Below are 15,879 nucleotides of genomic sequence, written 5' to 3' on the forward strand. Positions count from 1 at the left end.
TTTCTGTGGAGGAAGTTTGTGGGAGTCAGGAGGAAGGAGAAGGAAAGGATTTGTGGAGGCCACATGCTCTAGTGTGCAGGGTGGTCAAAATGTACCTGTTCCCTGAGAGGAAGGACCCTGGTCACGTAGTTGGTTCATTAACATCTGCGTTGCAAGTCCTTTCCTTAGAGGAGTGCTGTGACCACAGCCTGGTTCCCTGCCCCCTGGGTACTTAGGGGAGCATTTCACTCCGTGTCTAATTTTATAACCAGGACAAAAGGTCAGTCCCCACCTCTGAGCCAGAGGGACTGAGCCTGTGAATGCCCTGCCAGAGAAGTGGAGCTGCTACCACTGCTGGGAGTGGAGCTCTGACCTGAACAGACGAGGAAGAATGTTCAGCTGCGTGCGGTGCTCTCTGGGAGGAGAGCACAAGCACCCGATTAGCTACAGAGCAGGATTTCAGAGAGATCAACTTCTATGGCAGCTTGGAGCTTTTTACGTTTGGTTTGTCACCTAGGGAAGAGAGTGACAAGGCCTCCGTGGCACAACAGTCCCCAGCGCTACCAAGAAGCAGCCGTTATCAGGATCTGCCTTCCCGTGCTCTCTCTGTGCAGTGCACTTCTTAAATGCTTCTTCTAACCACTGTCACGGCAACTAATGATTCTGCCCGAGCACAAGTATATTTGAATAGATAAGTATCTTGGAGAGCTGCTAACGGGGATGCTGTCTGTGCCCGAGTTTAAAGAGCAAAAGAAAAAGCTAGGAGAGGAGGGAAGTGACTGGCAAGAACATAGCAGCACAGAGTAAAAAATCTGTAAGGGATGCTTGTCAGTCAGCAGGGCCAGCTCCTGCTCTCAGCCCCAGAAATCTCTGCCTTGTCACCATTCTCCCTGGCACTGGAGAGCAGCCAGGAGTTTTTCTCAGGAGCTGTCAGCTGTCTGATAAGCTGAGATGTGTTATCAGGAACAGATCTGAGCCGCAAGCGAGATCAACACGACATCGACATCGCAGTGTGCTGAGGAACGGCTGCCCCTCTTCCGCTGGAGGTCGAGTGGTGCTCAGCAGGGAGAGGTTTCGCTCTGATGTGCACGTACTGCTGCAGAGCCCCACGAGCTCCCAAACAAGCTGTTCACTGCTCCTCTCTGTACATATATGCACGTCCTGATGGTAGATGGTTCTCGTGCATCCACTGAAGCTGTGCCATCTGATTGCACATCAGGACTCAGCCATGCAAACGAGAATAAGGCACCTGGCACAGGAACACTCGAGGACTCCGTGTGAGAAGTCTGCAGTAACATCCTGTGTGAGCAAGACCTTACTCAGCAACTTGTGCAACATAAATCCCAAAGCAATGAATAAAAGTAAATCAGCCTTCCTAGCCCTGGTTAGCAGAGCCACAGATGATTATAAGATGAGATGCTGACAGGGCTAGGAATAGAAATCGAGTCCTTTGCACTTGTCAAAGTGAAGAATTCACTGCACTTTTGAGGGTCTTTGGATGCAGCTTCCATGAACCTCAGGGAAGGGAGCTACTCAGGACTCAGTTCTTCCTTTCCTGTAGCTCCTTGCATCCTTTCCAGGGGAGACTTGAACCCTTCAAGAGTGAATCTATTGCCTTTCACTGGGATGACTGAACTAGGGCCTGGAATATTTTACACTTATGGAGTTTTTCCCAAGGCTCAGATGCATTTATGTCTCCAGCTTTCTGATTCCAGCAATGTCTGAACTTCCTAACTTTAGTCATAAATCTCTGTACACTGAGAGACCCTACACTTGCCTGTATCCATCGCATAGTTGTAAGTTGTCCTTCAAGAAGACCCCTGTAGTCCCGCTGACTGCCATCAATTTACCGTGATCCTTTGCTTTCTGCTAGCTGTCAGCTGTGGTGTGGGATCTGTATGTTTGTCTAATGATGATTTATTGCAGTAACCGATTTCTTTCTGGTTCAGTTGAGAGGTTTACGTTAACTTCCTTCTGCTTCCTGGATTCTCGCTTCTTCCTGACATGCCATAGTTTGAATAGTCATCCCAACCCAGACAAAACCAGAATCCCTTCCCTGGGCAGTTTGCAGGCAGTTGCTGACACATGTTACATGTTTATAGTGTGATTGTAGAAATCAGTCTGCGCTGGCTGCAGAAGTGACGAGCAATAATAGCATGTAATCTGAAACTCCCTTCAGACTTCATTTTCTTCATCCTCATACGTTTTCCTCTTCTCTCTCCAGCACTGATGTTGAGGTCCCTAGAGCTAAAAAACAGTTTGACTAACCGACATTTAAGAGGCATGGTGATTGCAGGTATAAAGGGTATAAATACCAGTGATATGTATTAAATGGCTAGAAGGGGCATATAAAAAGGTATGTGTTCGTGGCAGAATTACCTAGGGATCTTACTTTTTTCTAAGGCAGTCGCCACTGCCTATCACCTGAAGCTGGCTCTGCTTTCAGCCCAGCCAGCTGATGAGGGCTACAGGCTAAATCAGAGACAGGCTTTTCCTTAGGGTGATGACATCCACTCTTTTTTGGGTTGTGGTTTGTTTGGTTTTTTTTTAAGTTTGGGTATGTTTTGCGGCAAACAGCTTTTCCCAGCCAAGCCTCATGCGAGCACTTAGAATGAACTCTGCAGCACATGAGTAACAAGCAGAAGTTAAGAAGGGGATAATATATGGTGAGTTCTAGGAAAATCTTCCTGACAGAGAGCATAACCAGGCTGTGGCATCAATTCTGTGAGGAAGCGGTGAAAGACCTATCACTCGGCACATTTAAAATGGGGTTGGACAGAACACAAGTACACTTATAACAGGGAGCAATCCTGCCCTGGCCCCCAGGGATGCACAAGATAACCTAATAGGTCTTTTCCATTTCTGGATTCTCTGATTCTCTGTGTCTTGTCAATGCTGGGAAGCTTCCTCCTGCTCCACTGCCTGTCATGCTGCTGTCTGCTTGAAGATGTTTTTCTCAGACAGCATGTAGAAATTCAGTGTTCTCCCTGAATGAAGCGGCAGTGCTCTGTAGGCTTTGGCCCGTGGGTGTCCGGAGAGTGCTGTGGCTAGGGAAAGCTGGCAGCTCCTTTTGTTAGTAGGTGGAAAGACTTCTGCAAACAAGCTTTATCTGTCTAGCTGAAGCCTCATTTCCAGCACTAATGCAACAATAGGGAGGGCTCTGTACATCATTTTTATTATATGGCAGAACCCAGGGAAGTTCATTTTTCCCCATGACATATAGACTTATGCTACAGTCTCAATTTATCCTTCTAAATAATGTAGGTGGCAGTGGTTGATTCACATTAGTTTTTCTTCTGTTCTGATGATATGAAAAACTGAGTTTGACCTCTGTGGCTTGAACCAGCAAGAAGTGAGAAAGCAATTTCACCAGCTATTCTCAGTGCCACTCTCAGTGGTCATTTTGAACCGTGGCAGGCAGAAATGAGTTCAAATCCTTACAAGCAAAGGGGTTAATGTTTTCTTTTAGTTCAGCATATGGTTTGTGAGCAGAGTTCCCTTCTTACAGGCAATCCTAACCAGCAGAATCTGAGCACTTGAAGGCACTTTAAAAATTATTCCCACATTGCCTGGGGGAAGCAGAGTGAGCACCAGCCGCTTCAGTGTCTGGCCAAGGGTGTTTGCTCCCGCAGTGCCAGCTTGCTGTCACCTGCATCCTACTTCTTTCCTTCTCTGTGTCTCCATCTTTTAGTCTGCATATGGGGCCCAGTTAGGGGAGTTTAAAGGCAGTTTTGCAGTTACCTGCACTAGGCAAGAAGCTGGATGAAGGACCAGGCTGCCAGGCCCAGGGGTGCTGGACACCAGTGGAATAGGCTGAGCAGATGAGAGAAAACCCCTTAGACTGCTGCTTGCTTCTACGTCACAGGCACTCCACAGGTTCCCCATGTAAATTACTTCTCTGTGTGCTCTGGCAATTATTGCATTTATTTAGATGTGCCCCTCATGCATCTGGCACTTTGGGGATGGGATCAGATCATGTCCGAAGGAAGATGCAGTCTGGGCTGAGCAGCTATTCCTGCCGCAGAGCTGGAGGAGCGGGCGCTGCTGAGACAAAGGGAGGGCGGCTCTCACATGAGTGTTGAGTGGCAAAATGGGCATATTGCTGTGGTGTATGTCTTTGATGTCTCACACTGAGTTTCTAATCTTTTTGTATCATGTATAATGAAATCTGAAAGGACAAGGAGATCACTGATGTGGAGAAGGCTGACGAAAGGCGAGGTGTTTTCTCGGAAGGGGATGTCTGTTGGAAGGAGGGGCGGTGAGGTGGGAGAGATGGGAGTCTGCCAGTTTCTGCAGGAAGGTCGCAATTTGTTGAGCATTTGTTAGGCTTTGTGTGCATCAGATAAGAAACAAACAGCTACAGTTAGTGCTTTGTGCTTGGCTGTTTTGATTAAAGGCTTATTAAAGGTCCTTTTATTAGACAGAGGTCCCATACAAAGCTGTAATTAATGTGTGTGTACGTGTATGTTTTTTTCCTTTATTGAAGCAATGAATATAAGTGGTTGGGGCGGTTGGAAATACATCAGTAACTGATTCCCTGTACATTAAAAAAACATAGCAATCACCAATTTCATGAGCTTCTAACAGCAGACTGGGTACCTTTTGGCTGCATGCTGGTACCTGGTGGGACCAGGGAACATCGCGATGTATTGATCCAGGAAGATACTTTAAAAGCGTGGGGCATGGCCTTCCTTTTCTGAGGCTGGCTGTTTGATTACTAAATTTGCCATAACCTGAATTGTCTGTGTCATCTTGTTTGTATACAGGAGCTCTGCAGATAGAGAACAGTGAGGAGTCAGACCAAGGCAAATACGAATGTGTTGCAACCAACAGCGCAGGAACCCGCTACTCTGCCCCAGCAAACCTTTACGTTCGAGGTAAGAGCAGCTTCCACCCATGGGGGTCACCCTCCTCCTGCCCAAAAGGCTCCATGGCTTTCAGTGAAGGAGTGTGTTCCCTCTCTTAGTGCCCTGATCACACTTTGTGGTTTATGTGATGTGGCCTTCTTCTAAAAAAAAAAAAGGCAACATCTTGATCCACATTGGTTTTGACTCATTTCTGGAAATCTGTTTTTGCTATTTATATGGTCTTACATAAAATGCTGAGATATGGGCAGAACTGGAATTCCTGTCTCCCTTGAACTTCTTAACTTTGTGTCATAGTTATTCTAATTGGGTGCTTAATCCTCTTAGTATAAACTAACCTTTGGTGGAGCAGTATAAAACCGGTCATACTCTGGTGAGCGAGAGGTGCTCAGCTATAGGTGAGCTGATATTTAGGCCTCTGCCTTGGAATGTATATCTTTAAAAACTGAAGAGCTTTTAGGAGTTGCTCTAATCCATTTTACATGCATCAGTGATTGAGCCTCTGGGTATTAATGGCTCACACTGGGAACCTGCTGGAAATGAGCCACAATTCATGTAAAGTGATTTTTCTAATGGTTATGCTATGTTGATGATTTAAAACTGTTTTCAATATACCAGAATAACTGGGTTTTACATCAGGACAGTCTCCTGCCAGTTTTCTTTCTCTACGTTAAAGGTGTTTGAGTTAGCTTGGAAAGAAGCAAGGACTAGATTCCCTATACACATTCTGTTAACTTGAGCAAGAAAAAAAATGTGCCGATTCATATGAAGCTCTGTATAACCAGAGACACTGGTCAGGAACCCCTGGGAAATGTAGTTACGGAATTTCCCAAGAAGAGAAGGAAGATTCTTGTGCTGGTGCAACCCATTGTTTGTTAGGAAGTAAAACCAAATTTTATTTCCACATAGTAAATCAACTGTAATAATAAAATCTCATCTTCATTTTTTCCTTCCTCTGTTTTGAAGAAAGAAAATACAATCTTAAAGCTGTCTATGCATTGGTTAGTATGGAACGAGGACACAAGAATGCTTAAGTCTTCACATGCTGTGTGTTTGCTTCTAGGAGTGGCTTCTAGCATTGTTGTCTTTGCTTATTCTCGGGAGCACTTTTTTATTTTGCAGCATAATTTGGATTATAAGAGTCTTTGGAAGACTGAAGTATCCAATTAAGCATATTCAAGAAGATGAAGCTATATCTATGCGGTGGAATCACTCATTTCACTCTCACAATGTAATTATGGATGATTTTAAACTCCCTATATTCTTGCAAGTTCATTTTTCAGGCAAGCTGTATTAAAACTCATCACAGATTGTCACTTTGCACTCTGAGGGAAAGGATCCTAGTTAACAGGTTGGCTGCTGTTGCATAGGTTTGTGTGGCTATCCAGACGTTTTGCTGCGGTATTTGGGATGCTTTTGCTTCCTGTGACATGCTCAGACTCGCAGTGTTTTGTTTTCTGTAGAGGTGTGGCTGAAAAAAAAGCACAAGAGCTTCAAGAGGTAGAAAAACCTCCTCATAACTTTCTGATTTCTTACTAATGAATATTCTTTATTTAGCAAGTGAATCCTGTAAGACTGAGGAGTGTACTGAATTTTACACTTGTGTGGTGGGTTAGCCCTTGGCTCGGGGCAAAGCCACACACACCCTTGGCATGCTGCTCAGCAAGGTTTGGCTGTCCTGTTTGGGCTAGGCATGGGCCTTGGATGGTCTGCACATGTGAGAGGATCCTGATGTTCACCAAAGAAAATGTGTTCTTTAGACATGTGCTTTGCTATTAACCATCATTTTCTTGCACATGAATTTTTGGAACAAGCCTTTTTATTGCACATAATCTTCACAATGTCAGTCTCCAACCTGTGTGATCCTGATAAAGTCCTGCTGTATATTTAAGACAAGGTACCCCATAAATTATTATCAGATTAAATTCACCATGCGTACTAGGTCCTAGATGGTATTTGTGCTTAAAGTTTCCGATAGCAAGTGCTCTACAAAAAAAATAATCATATTGTTACTGTATTAGTTAATGATTTCAAAAAGTTAGTCAAACCAAGACCAGTATTTTATTTCTTTAACAAGCTAGGGAAAAAAATGAATATATATTACTTTATTGGGTCTGGGATGCAGAATAAAAGAATCTCTATTTTTTTCTTCTTGTGATAGTCCTGCAGTGTGGTCATTAGACGGATCAGTGACTTCCAGTAGGGTCTTCAGAAAGTGCCTGCATCTTTACTAGAGAAGACATTAATTAATGCTAAATTGCGGTGGAAATTAAGTGTGTCGGCTGCACTGCCACTGCATGGTGGTTTCATAATGATTGACCTCATTGCGATGAATACCCAAGAAGTTGGCCGCTTCCTCAGAAATCATGGCTGAGCCCTGAGCAGCAGTACTAATTTCCACCCTGTGTAGTTCTCAGCACTGCTTGTGCCTGCTCTCATTTACAGCCTATTGGTTTTTTGTTAGTTCAAATGTTTGTTTGTCTCTTGACTCTTGGGGTTTATGTTTTTGATCATGTTCTCCCCTTTCCTAGCCTCCCAGGTAATCTTTTGTGAGTGTGCTGTCATAGAAAGCACAGGCTCATTAGCATCTTTATCATACTTTTCATGCTAACAAAGGAAGATACTGGGTGCTCAGAAGGAGTATCCAGGCACTGCTCAGGGCTTCCTATATCAATGAAAGAACAGGAGGAGGAAGGAGCAGGCTACGCTGGTGTCTTGTCTCTGTGAATCCTTCAGAGCCAGCACTTCTGCACAGATGGACTTCATTAAAAGTTAAAACATTTCCACACCAGGGATTTGTAAAGGAAAATGGATGCATTTTCCTTGAAGCTATTATTTTCATCTTACTAAGTGTGCTGAAAAGCAATCCTCATAAGCCACCTTCTTCTGGAGTGACAGGTCTATCTGTCTGCCTCTGCAGAGCTGGGATGGGGCTGGGGACCAGCACAGGGAGCTGACTGCCTCCCACTGCTGCTCCCAGCCCTCCGTGCAGGGAAGGTTGTAGAAAACATCCAGATCATCGAAGGAGCAAGAACAGAATGAAAGCAAGAGCGGGGAGCATAGCAGGGCAAGGTGGCTGCCTGGGGTATAACAGGGACTTCAAAGGGGGCGCAGTGGCATATTCCTGTCCTGCCCGTTCAGCAGAAGCACGCTTGCCGCTGCTGGTCTGGGTGAAGGAACATTCATCCATTTGTGATCCATGGTTACATGTACCGCAGTACATGGTAACGATGATTAGATCTGGGACCTGATGGTGCTGCAGGGAGAAAGAAAGGGAAGAGCAGTGTATGGAAGATGTGATTCCTCTAATCCAGAGAGCTTACTGTCTAATTTAGCAGCAAAAATCCAAGAAGTTGATTCAAGACACACCAGAAATTAAGAGTAGAAGGCAGATTGGATGTAGTGGGGGGGGGAAGATGGTGTCATTTCATGCTCACTGGGAGTATAGTATAATTGCACTGATTCACCTGCGCTATTGTTTTTTTATGACTACGGTTCACTCTTCATTTGCCTACAGCTTCATAGACATCTTCACAAAGGAGGAGCGTTTTCAGCCAGAAGTCTTGCCCTATGAAATGCCTGTGAAGGTGGTGACCTGTGTGGTGCTCCCCTCAATAGAGGCACTGTTACTTGACTCTTACCCTGTATGAAAAGTTTTTTCTGCCCTTCTTTTTCTCTACACATGGCTTCTTTTTTTCTACTTCAGTGAAGCAGATGAGCAGGAAAACTGTGTATAAGAATATCCTTATTAATACACTGGGGGGTTCACTAGGTGTGTTCCCCATTGCTGCTTACAGCAGTGAGCAATGCAGATGCTATTAGAATAGTATTTACTGGAGCATTGGCTGCATAGTTCCTATCAAATGAGAAATCTGTTGCCCAGTTTTCACTGCTTCAGTGCTGCTTTTCAGGCCTTTAAGGCACGGTCCAGAGGGGCAAGTGGAGTGAGTTCTCTGTCCCAAGATACTACCCGTACTGTAGACAAGCAGCTGCACAGCTGCTGTTAAAGAAAAACCATTTACTACTGAATTGTCTCCTCTGTCCCCAAATCACAAACTAGTAAATCAGACTGCAGTAAATAGAAATGGTATTACTGCAAAAATCTGTGCTTTCTTGATCTGCTTTTTGAAAGGCCAGGCTAGTATTTCATTTGGCAGCAGGGAAACTGGCTTGGAGTCCGAAGTTTTATTTGCCAAGTTTCACTAAGGAGCCATCACCCAAAATGAAATTAGGATTGTGGATCTGTCCCTAGCAGCGATTCTCTGGCTTTGGCAGGGTTTTACACTTGTGAACTTGGCGGTAGCTTAGGCTCAGACACAGAGGGAGCTCACTGAAATGGCTACTTGCGGCGATATGATGCTTACTGCAGTGGGGATCTTGTGTAAATAATAATAATTCTGAATGACTGACATAGGCCTGGAGCCACAAGACTTGAAGCCTTTAAAAAGGATATTTTCTGCTTATGTAATATTAAAGCAGCTAAAATAGCAACAGCAGTCAAAGCTTGAGGGTATCGCCAGGAGAAAAGTAAAAGCTGAGGACAGTGGTCAAACAGTCAGCAACCAAAACTGGGGATGTCTGAAAAATGGCTGAATAACAGGGAATATGTTTGTTTACAGCCCAGCTGTATACACACTTCTGGCAATGTGCTCCATTAAACCTGCCTCTCGTCAGGGCTGGTGGGGATGGTTAATTGACCAGAGGGGCACTGCCGGTGCTGGAGGGCCTGGCAGCCATTGCGGACAAGCAGAGACTGGAGAGACTTGAGAGGGAGATGCCTGGATGACAGGAAACACGAACAAGCAGTTGAATCACACTGGATAATCCAGACTGCTGCTTCGGACAGACGTCTGCCTTGGACCATCAGAAGAAGCAAAACCAGGCTGCGACAGAGGCCACGGACTAACTGCCTCTCAGCAGCTGGCACATGGCTGAGGAGGGCTATGGGTCTGAAGGGCTGCGATCTCCCCGTCTACACTCTGTGCAGTCCTGACCTCCAGATAGTGCTGCCGTACAGCAACACGACAGAGAGCAATGACCCTTTGATGAAGAAAGTGCACTCCTCTTTATGGGATTTCAGTATTTTTAACTTCATTTCCTCTGCCCTCAGGTGATGCTCCATGCTGAAGCTACTGCCGTAGCTAAGGTCAGAGCAGCTATAGCTTGGGCAGATACATCTTGGCTAGTTGTGAGCAGGCTCAGAGTGAGCGCAGCCAAGCGGCACAGCCAGAGCTGTGCAGCACTCGGCACCAGCAGACATTTGCTGCTCAGTCGGCGCTGTGGCTCTGCTACTGCAACTGTCTGTGTCCTCAGAACCGGCTGGCTTCAGATCCAGAGAGGCTTCTGCCAAGTTTTCTCTTCCTCATATGAGTATTTTTTTCATGTTTTCTCCTGAGACAAAGTGTGTTCACCATTAGTGTGTCTATGAGCATTTTGCTATGCCATAATGATTATAATGATCACAATTTAATAAATAATTGTTCTTTGTCCTTCTGCTAGCACATTTCATCTAAAGATTTTAATGCATTTTATAGAACTCAACTAAATAAGCTTAACGGTTTTATTCCTTGCAAAGTCCTTGGACGGTTAAAAGTGCAATGTGAGGCTTAAGTCTGATTATTTGTAAAATGGCCTTTATGGAAAATGGAGAGTGGCTGGTGGCTCAGTGTGTGATAATGCAACACAGAAATGGACTTGGAAACCTATTCTCCCCTCTTCCCCACATGACCTGCAGAGACATCTGTGGAACAATTATTCCTGCGTATCTGTGCCGATTAAATGCCCGTTCCCTCCCCTTCCGTATCCACTTGCACAAACGGTTAGGAAATCCATCTCTGGTGCTCTGAGATTTTCTGCTCTTAATTGAATTCATGCGTGCATGTGTGTACACTATGAATGGGAAAGGATGGTTGGGTGCCCTGAGCATCCTGTCTGTTTCTCTGGGATGGAATATACTCATCACTGTGGCATGAGAATATTGTTCATCACATATAAGGGGAGGTTGTCTTATTCTCATGTAATCTGGCATAAAAAAGGCAATCTGTTCTTTTGTTCCTCTACACCTCTAAAAGCTATAAAGTGTGAAATTTGATTTATGTGGAGTCCTTGGGACACAAGATGTGCTTTTGGAGATAAGCCGGAACAGGTTCATCCCCCCTCTGGGTTTTTGTTAACCTCTGTGTCTTTTGGATTCCAAAGTGTCTGGGTTTGCCTTTATATTGATGCCTTGCATAGCACCAGAGGGTTTTCAGTACAGGACAGATGCTGGCAGTTCCCAGCAGAATTACAGAGCCAATTGGGATAATGAACTTTCATGTTGCTTTCAGGAAAGTATTAGCTTCCCACTCTGAAAAGCTTCAGAAATGTGTTCCTTTGTTTGAGCTAGTGATCTCAACTCTCAGACCTGTGCATTCGTATCCTGGCCACAGCCCCCTGCCTTGTTTCAGGGAGCTAATGCCCAAGAATACACAAAAGCAGAGTCTCCTATAAGCCCAAACTCATTCTTTCTGCAACAAGCTGCTGTGGTTAGAGTTATTACTGCTGCTCTGCTGCATGAGACGAGCATGTCTGTGACAGGGTAAAAGCCAAATTCAGTCAGCGTGGGAATTTTTGCCTACAGAGCGCTGGAGCCACCTGACAGTCAGGACTGGCATAGACATCTCTGATACGGCCTCGCTCTTTGCTTCTTTGCCATTTCAGTTTGGTTCTCAAAATGAGCCCCGTTTTTACCTTCTGGAGTTTGCTATCCTCTGGTGGCATTTCTGCTGTGACTTGACTTGCTTTGTCTTGCACACAGACTGGCGTGTTCACGTTAGCTGCCAGGCAGCTCAGGTTCACGGGAACGCAGCAGCGTGCCTAGTGAGCCCTGGGATTCTGCACAGGGGACACTCGGGGTACCCCCAGCCTTAAATCCTCTGTCTCCACATGGGCGATAGATGTTATTTGCTGTCAGTGCTCAGAGTCGTTTGTTTTGTAAAAAAGCAGAAAACCTGTTGGTGAAATGTGTTTCTTAGTTTAGGAATGACATGGATAGAGAACTGGAGATAAGGAAGAATGTGAATGGGACCTGTAAGGAGATGAAACTTTCAATTTGGAATTTATCAGGTTTATCTCAGATAAAGCAGCAGCTGTTCAAGCATTAAGTAAAGGGAAAGGGGAGAGAACTTTCTGGCCAGGTGTTCCCTCTTGCCTTACAGCTGTTCCAAAATAGCCTGCTACTGTTTTCTATTCCCATTGAGACACTAATATAATAAGAGATTAAGAGATAATCCAGCAATTAGTGACAAATAGCAGGCCCCAAGCTTGTTCCTGTTTGACAGACCAGAAAGTAATCTGTTTGAATTAGCGTTTTTCACATGTGGCTCCTCACCTTTCTGACTCTAAGCTGAAGAGTCAACACATGGGGAAAGCCGCTGCTGGAGCCTGCTCCTGTCCATGTGCACTGACACTGTGTGATCCCTGCCCGGCTCCCCAAAACAGAGCTCCTGGCTGTCCCCAGCTGCACCAGCACCCCTCTCCCTGCCCTGGGGCAGACCAGGCGGTACCGCAGCAAGTCCCCTTGGTGTGTCTGGGGGCTGTCGGCCCTTCCCAAGGGCAGAGAGGCTCTGCAGCTGCTGTGTTTCTGCAGCAGGGACGGGTGTTCCCACAGCTGTTTCAGCATCATCCCCCAGTCCTACACCCTTCACCAGCCTCTTGCCGTTCAGTCACACAGTCCCAGCAGGTGCAGCAGGTTGGTCCACGCTTGCAGCAGTTGGAGTTTGTGTTGCCCTATTGCAGTGTTGGTGCTGCTTTCCTGAAATGCAGCAGTCTGTGGGTACACCTTGTTTGCCAGAAGCACTGTCCTTCCTGGGCAAGGGCAGGAAACAAATCCTCCCTGTTGGGAAGAGCTGAGCAGAAGGCAGAAGCCCTTTGCTGTCTGCTGAGACCATGCAGATGCGATACGCTCCATTAGATTAGGAAATAAAGTGGTGGCTTGGGAGCAGCAATAAACAGTTCCCTCCCATCACAGGGTCTCACAGGATTAAATGAGCCTGACATTAATGTTTTGTGGACCAAGAGGTAAATCCCCTGTCTGAAGCAGCCCAGAGGAAACCTGGACCTTAAGCTAGGACTGTTTGTTTTGAGGATGTCTGGGTGGGGGTCATCGCTGGATGTGGCCCTCGCTTATGGCCCAGTGAAGCTCTGAGTTGGTTGGTTCTAGTCCCTGGTATTTGTTCAATTGAAGAAACGTAAACAACTGTTTTGCTGTTCTTCTGCAAGCTCCATTACACTTTGTAGGCCGCTTTTGTAGCTGTTATTGGCAGTTTGTTGCCTGGTCTGTACCATGTCAGTGTTGGTTAAAATCCTGTCCTCTAATCGCTGGAAATGGCTGACTGTACTGTTGCACTGTATAATGCCACATGCTGTTCTGTAATTTGCAGTGTTTCTGCTGGAAAGCAAATTCCTCCCCTCACCTTCTCCTTCTCCCATCAAAAATGTGACTCATCAGCAGTCTTTAACTATCAAATCCACTTCTGTATTCTCTCAGTGAGGGTTCGATTACAGCTGATACACCACAGATCTGTAGCTGGAGTGAGGTCACTCCTGCTAGAGAAATAAGATCTCCTTTGTCTATAAGGAAAATGCAACTAACCTTCTACTGTCTCTCCCGCAGGAACAAAAACTGGGACCTGCTTATTTCTCTCTGGGTGTTTTTGTCCTTCTGATTTCTTGTCCATCTCTCACTTGCAGCACAGTGCATCAATAAGGCTCTCCTGAACCTGAGCCCAGCTGAGACTGCACATGTCTGTCACTTGCCTAATACCTCTCTGCTGCATTTAGCTTTTTGTTTGGAGAGGGGGAGCAGCTCTTCATGGTAGAAGATTTTCCATACACCACTTGGAACATTACTTTCATACTTGATAAAATTCGGATCTACGCATATGCTCTTACCAGTGTGGTCAATGGGTTTAAAGTGCCTTTGCCATCGTCTTTATAGCTAGAGTGGGTGTTTGGGAGCACGTCAGTCTGTGTGATGGCTGGAGTCCCTTGCTCTGTGCACGTGCGTGAGTGTTTTGCACATGTAAATGTGTCTGTGCTTCCAGCATCTGGCCCAGTGCAGGGCTGCCCTCAAAGCACCCTCTGTGTGAGTATCTGTGGGACATGTGGTCCCCTCTGCCCTGCCTCAACAAGCGGTGAGCGGATCAGGGAGGTGGAGGGGCTGGCCCTGCTCCGGGCCAGAGCGGTGTGAGTGTGGCTCACTGTTGTCCACAACATGGAGTGGTGTGTGTGCACGGTGGGAAGTCACGGCTGACCTCTGTAGTCTTGTCTTGTCGTTTCAGTGGTGTGCGGACAGATGAAGCTTGGCCTGTTTTTACTCTCTGTGTTTTTCCTTGTCTTTTTTTATTCCCTCCTCATCTTCATCGCACTCTGCCATCAAACAAAACAAACTTTCATCTCTCAGATCAGCGAGAAGGTTGGTCCTTTTCACTTCTTATCCATCTACAGTACGCCACGTCAGATGGGACTTTTCCAGTAGGGAGAGGAGAGCCATCCCCAAAAAGGGAGGGGGCCCTACAGAACCTGGCTCCCTTCCAGGCACGGCCACAGTGTGCCTGACGAAATCTGCTTACTGTTTGCTGTGACTCTGGTGATGGCATTGATACTTTGCTTGCATGCCTTTGTTGCTTGAGATTTAAAATGCACTGAATATATTTTGCATGCAAATACCAGCCAGGGCAGTTTTGTTCAAAGGTAGGGTGGGAAGAAGTGCATGCTACTGTATGTGTGGTCCTCCTCTAACCCACTACCTGTGCTAGGTGCTAGTCTAACACCTCTGAAGTGCTGCTGCTTTCTGGCTGGAGATCAAGAGCAGTCTTTGGAAGCGGAGATCAGAATGGTCTCCAGTCCCTTCACAAGCTGCTAGGGAGAGCGAGTTCCTCAATTTCTCCTGTAGCTTTCAAAGTTTTAACTTTCTCTAGAGGCAAAAAGCTTACTTTTGATCTCAGCTGGAGGAGAACCCAGCATGCTGCCCTCCCTTGCCCCAGGGCAGCCAGAGCAGCTGGTTGGGAGATGCAAGGCGCTCGTGCTGCGGCAGCTTCCCTGCTCCTTGGCAGTCCCTGCTCTGGGTGTGGCTGGTTCTCCACACTCGGACAAGAGCCCTTTGCATGAGCAGGTCTGCCTCTCCTTTCTTCCCTGGGCTGAGTCTTCCTCTTGCTGGCAGGAGAGCAGGGAGCTCTGGCAGTGGCCCCAGCCTTACCTAGGCTGGCTCCAGGAGGCCCGTGGCAGTGTGTGCAGGAGCTGGTAGCCGCTCAGCAAAACCTGGTTTGTGTGTTGCCCTGCTCTGTCCCGCTGCCCTCAGAGAACCAGAGGTGAATCAAGGGCAATAGTGAAGGCGACTCCAGCTTTTGAATGAAATCTGGCTCCAGACCTAGCTCGAGGCACTCATGATTCCATGCTGAGGAAAGCTGGTGGCTTTGGCAGAAGTCCTGAGCTAGTTTCCAGCGATGACTCCTTTGCTGAACAGGTACCATGCGGGTCCATCCCTCCACCCACGCTGGAGGAGAGGGATGCTCGCAGCAGCTCTCCAGCCCGGCATTGCTCCCAGGTGGCACGAGGAAGAGAACCTGGGTCTTCTCATACGTGCCATCGGGCAGCTGCATGAGTTGATCTTATAATCATCACTGGAACAAGTTTTAACAAGTTGTCATAGCAGTTGTTCCAGTACACTGACTTCGCTCCCATTTCTCTCTCTGGAACATGGTCTCATTTAGATTGTACTGAGGCACAGGGCCCTTGTTGTTTACCCTCTAAAAATAGATTTCATGGAGGATAAAATTACCTGAGCCCAAGACAATGATGAAAAATGAGAACAAGGAAGAAAAGAGAAGAAATCAAAGCCAAGGCCCAAAGCCTCCTAGATCTCAGTGAATTTGGAGCACCGCTGTGATGGCTCAGACACCTCTGGAGAATAAACCTTTGACAGGGCACTTAAACATTTTAGCCGCATGGTTTAGCTGAGGGGAGGCAGCCGAGAATGGATATAAGCCAGCAGGAA

General features: G+C 46.4%; 1 protein-coding gene across 1 annotated transcript in view; it reads left to right on the top strand.

The window, feature by feature from the left end:
- The window catches only part of PTPRF (protein tyrosine phosphatase, receptor type, F), a gene marked incomplete at its 5' end in the record, with an annotated part of 199,831 nt that overhangs the window by 104,129 nt on the left and 79,823 nt on the right, over positions 1-15,879 (top strand). Inside the window, 2 exons of the mRNA XM_010078593.1 lie at positions 4,746-4,856; positions 14,287-14,298. Coding sequence (XP_010076895.1) covers positions 4,746-4,856; positions 14,287-14,298 — 123 coding nt within the window. The remainder of the gene's footprint in view (positions 1-4,745; positions 4,857-14,286; positions 14,299-15,879) is intronic.

The sequence above is a fragment of the Pterocles gutturalis genome, unplaced genomic scaffold (assembly GCF_000699245.1).
Source record: "Pterocles gutturalis isolate BGI_N339 unplaced genomic scaffold, ASM69924v1 scaffold5481, whole genome shotgun sequence".
Taxonomy (NCBI): Eukaryota; Metazoa; Chordata; class Aves; order Pterocliformes; family Pteroclidae; genus Pterocles; species Pterocles gutturalis.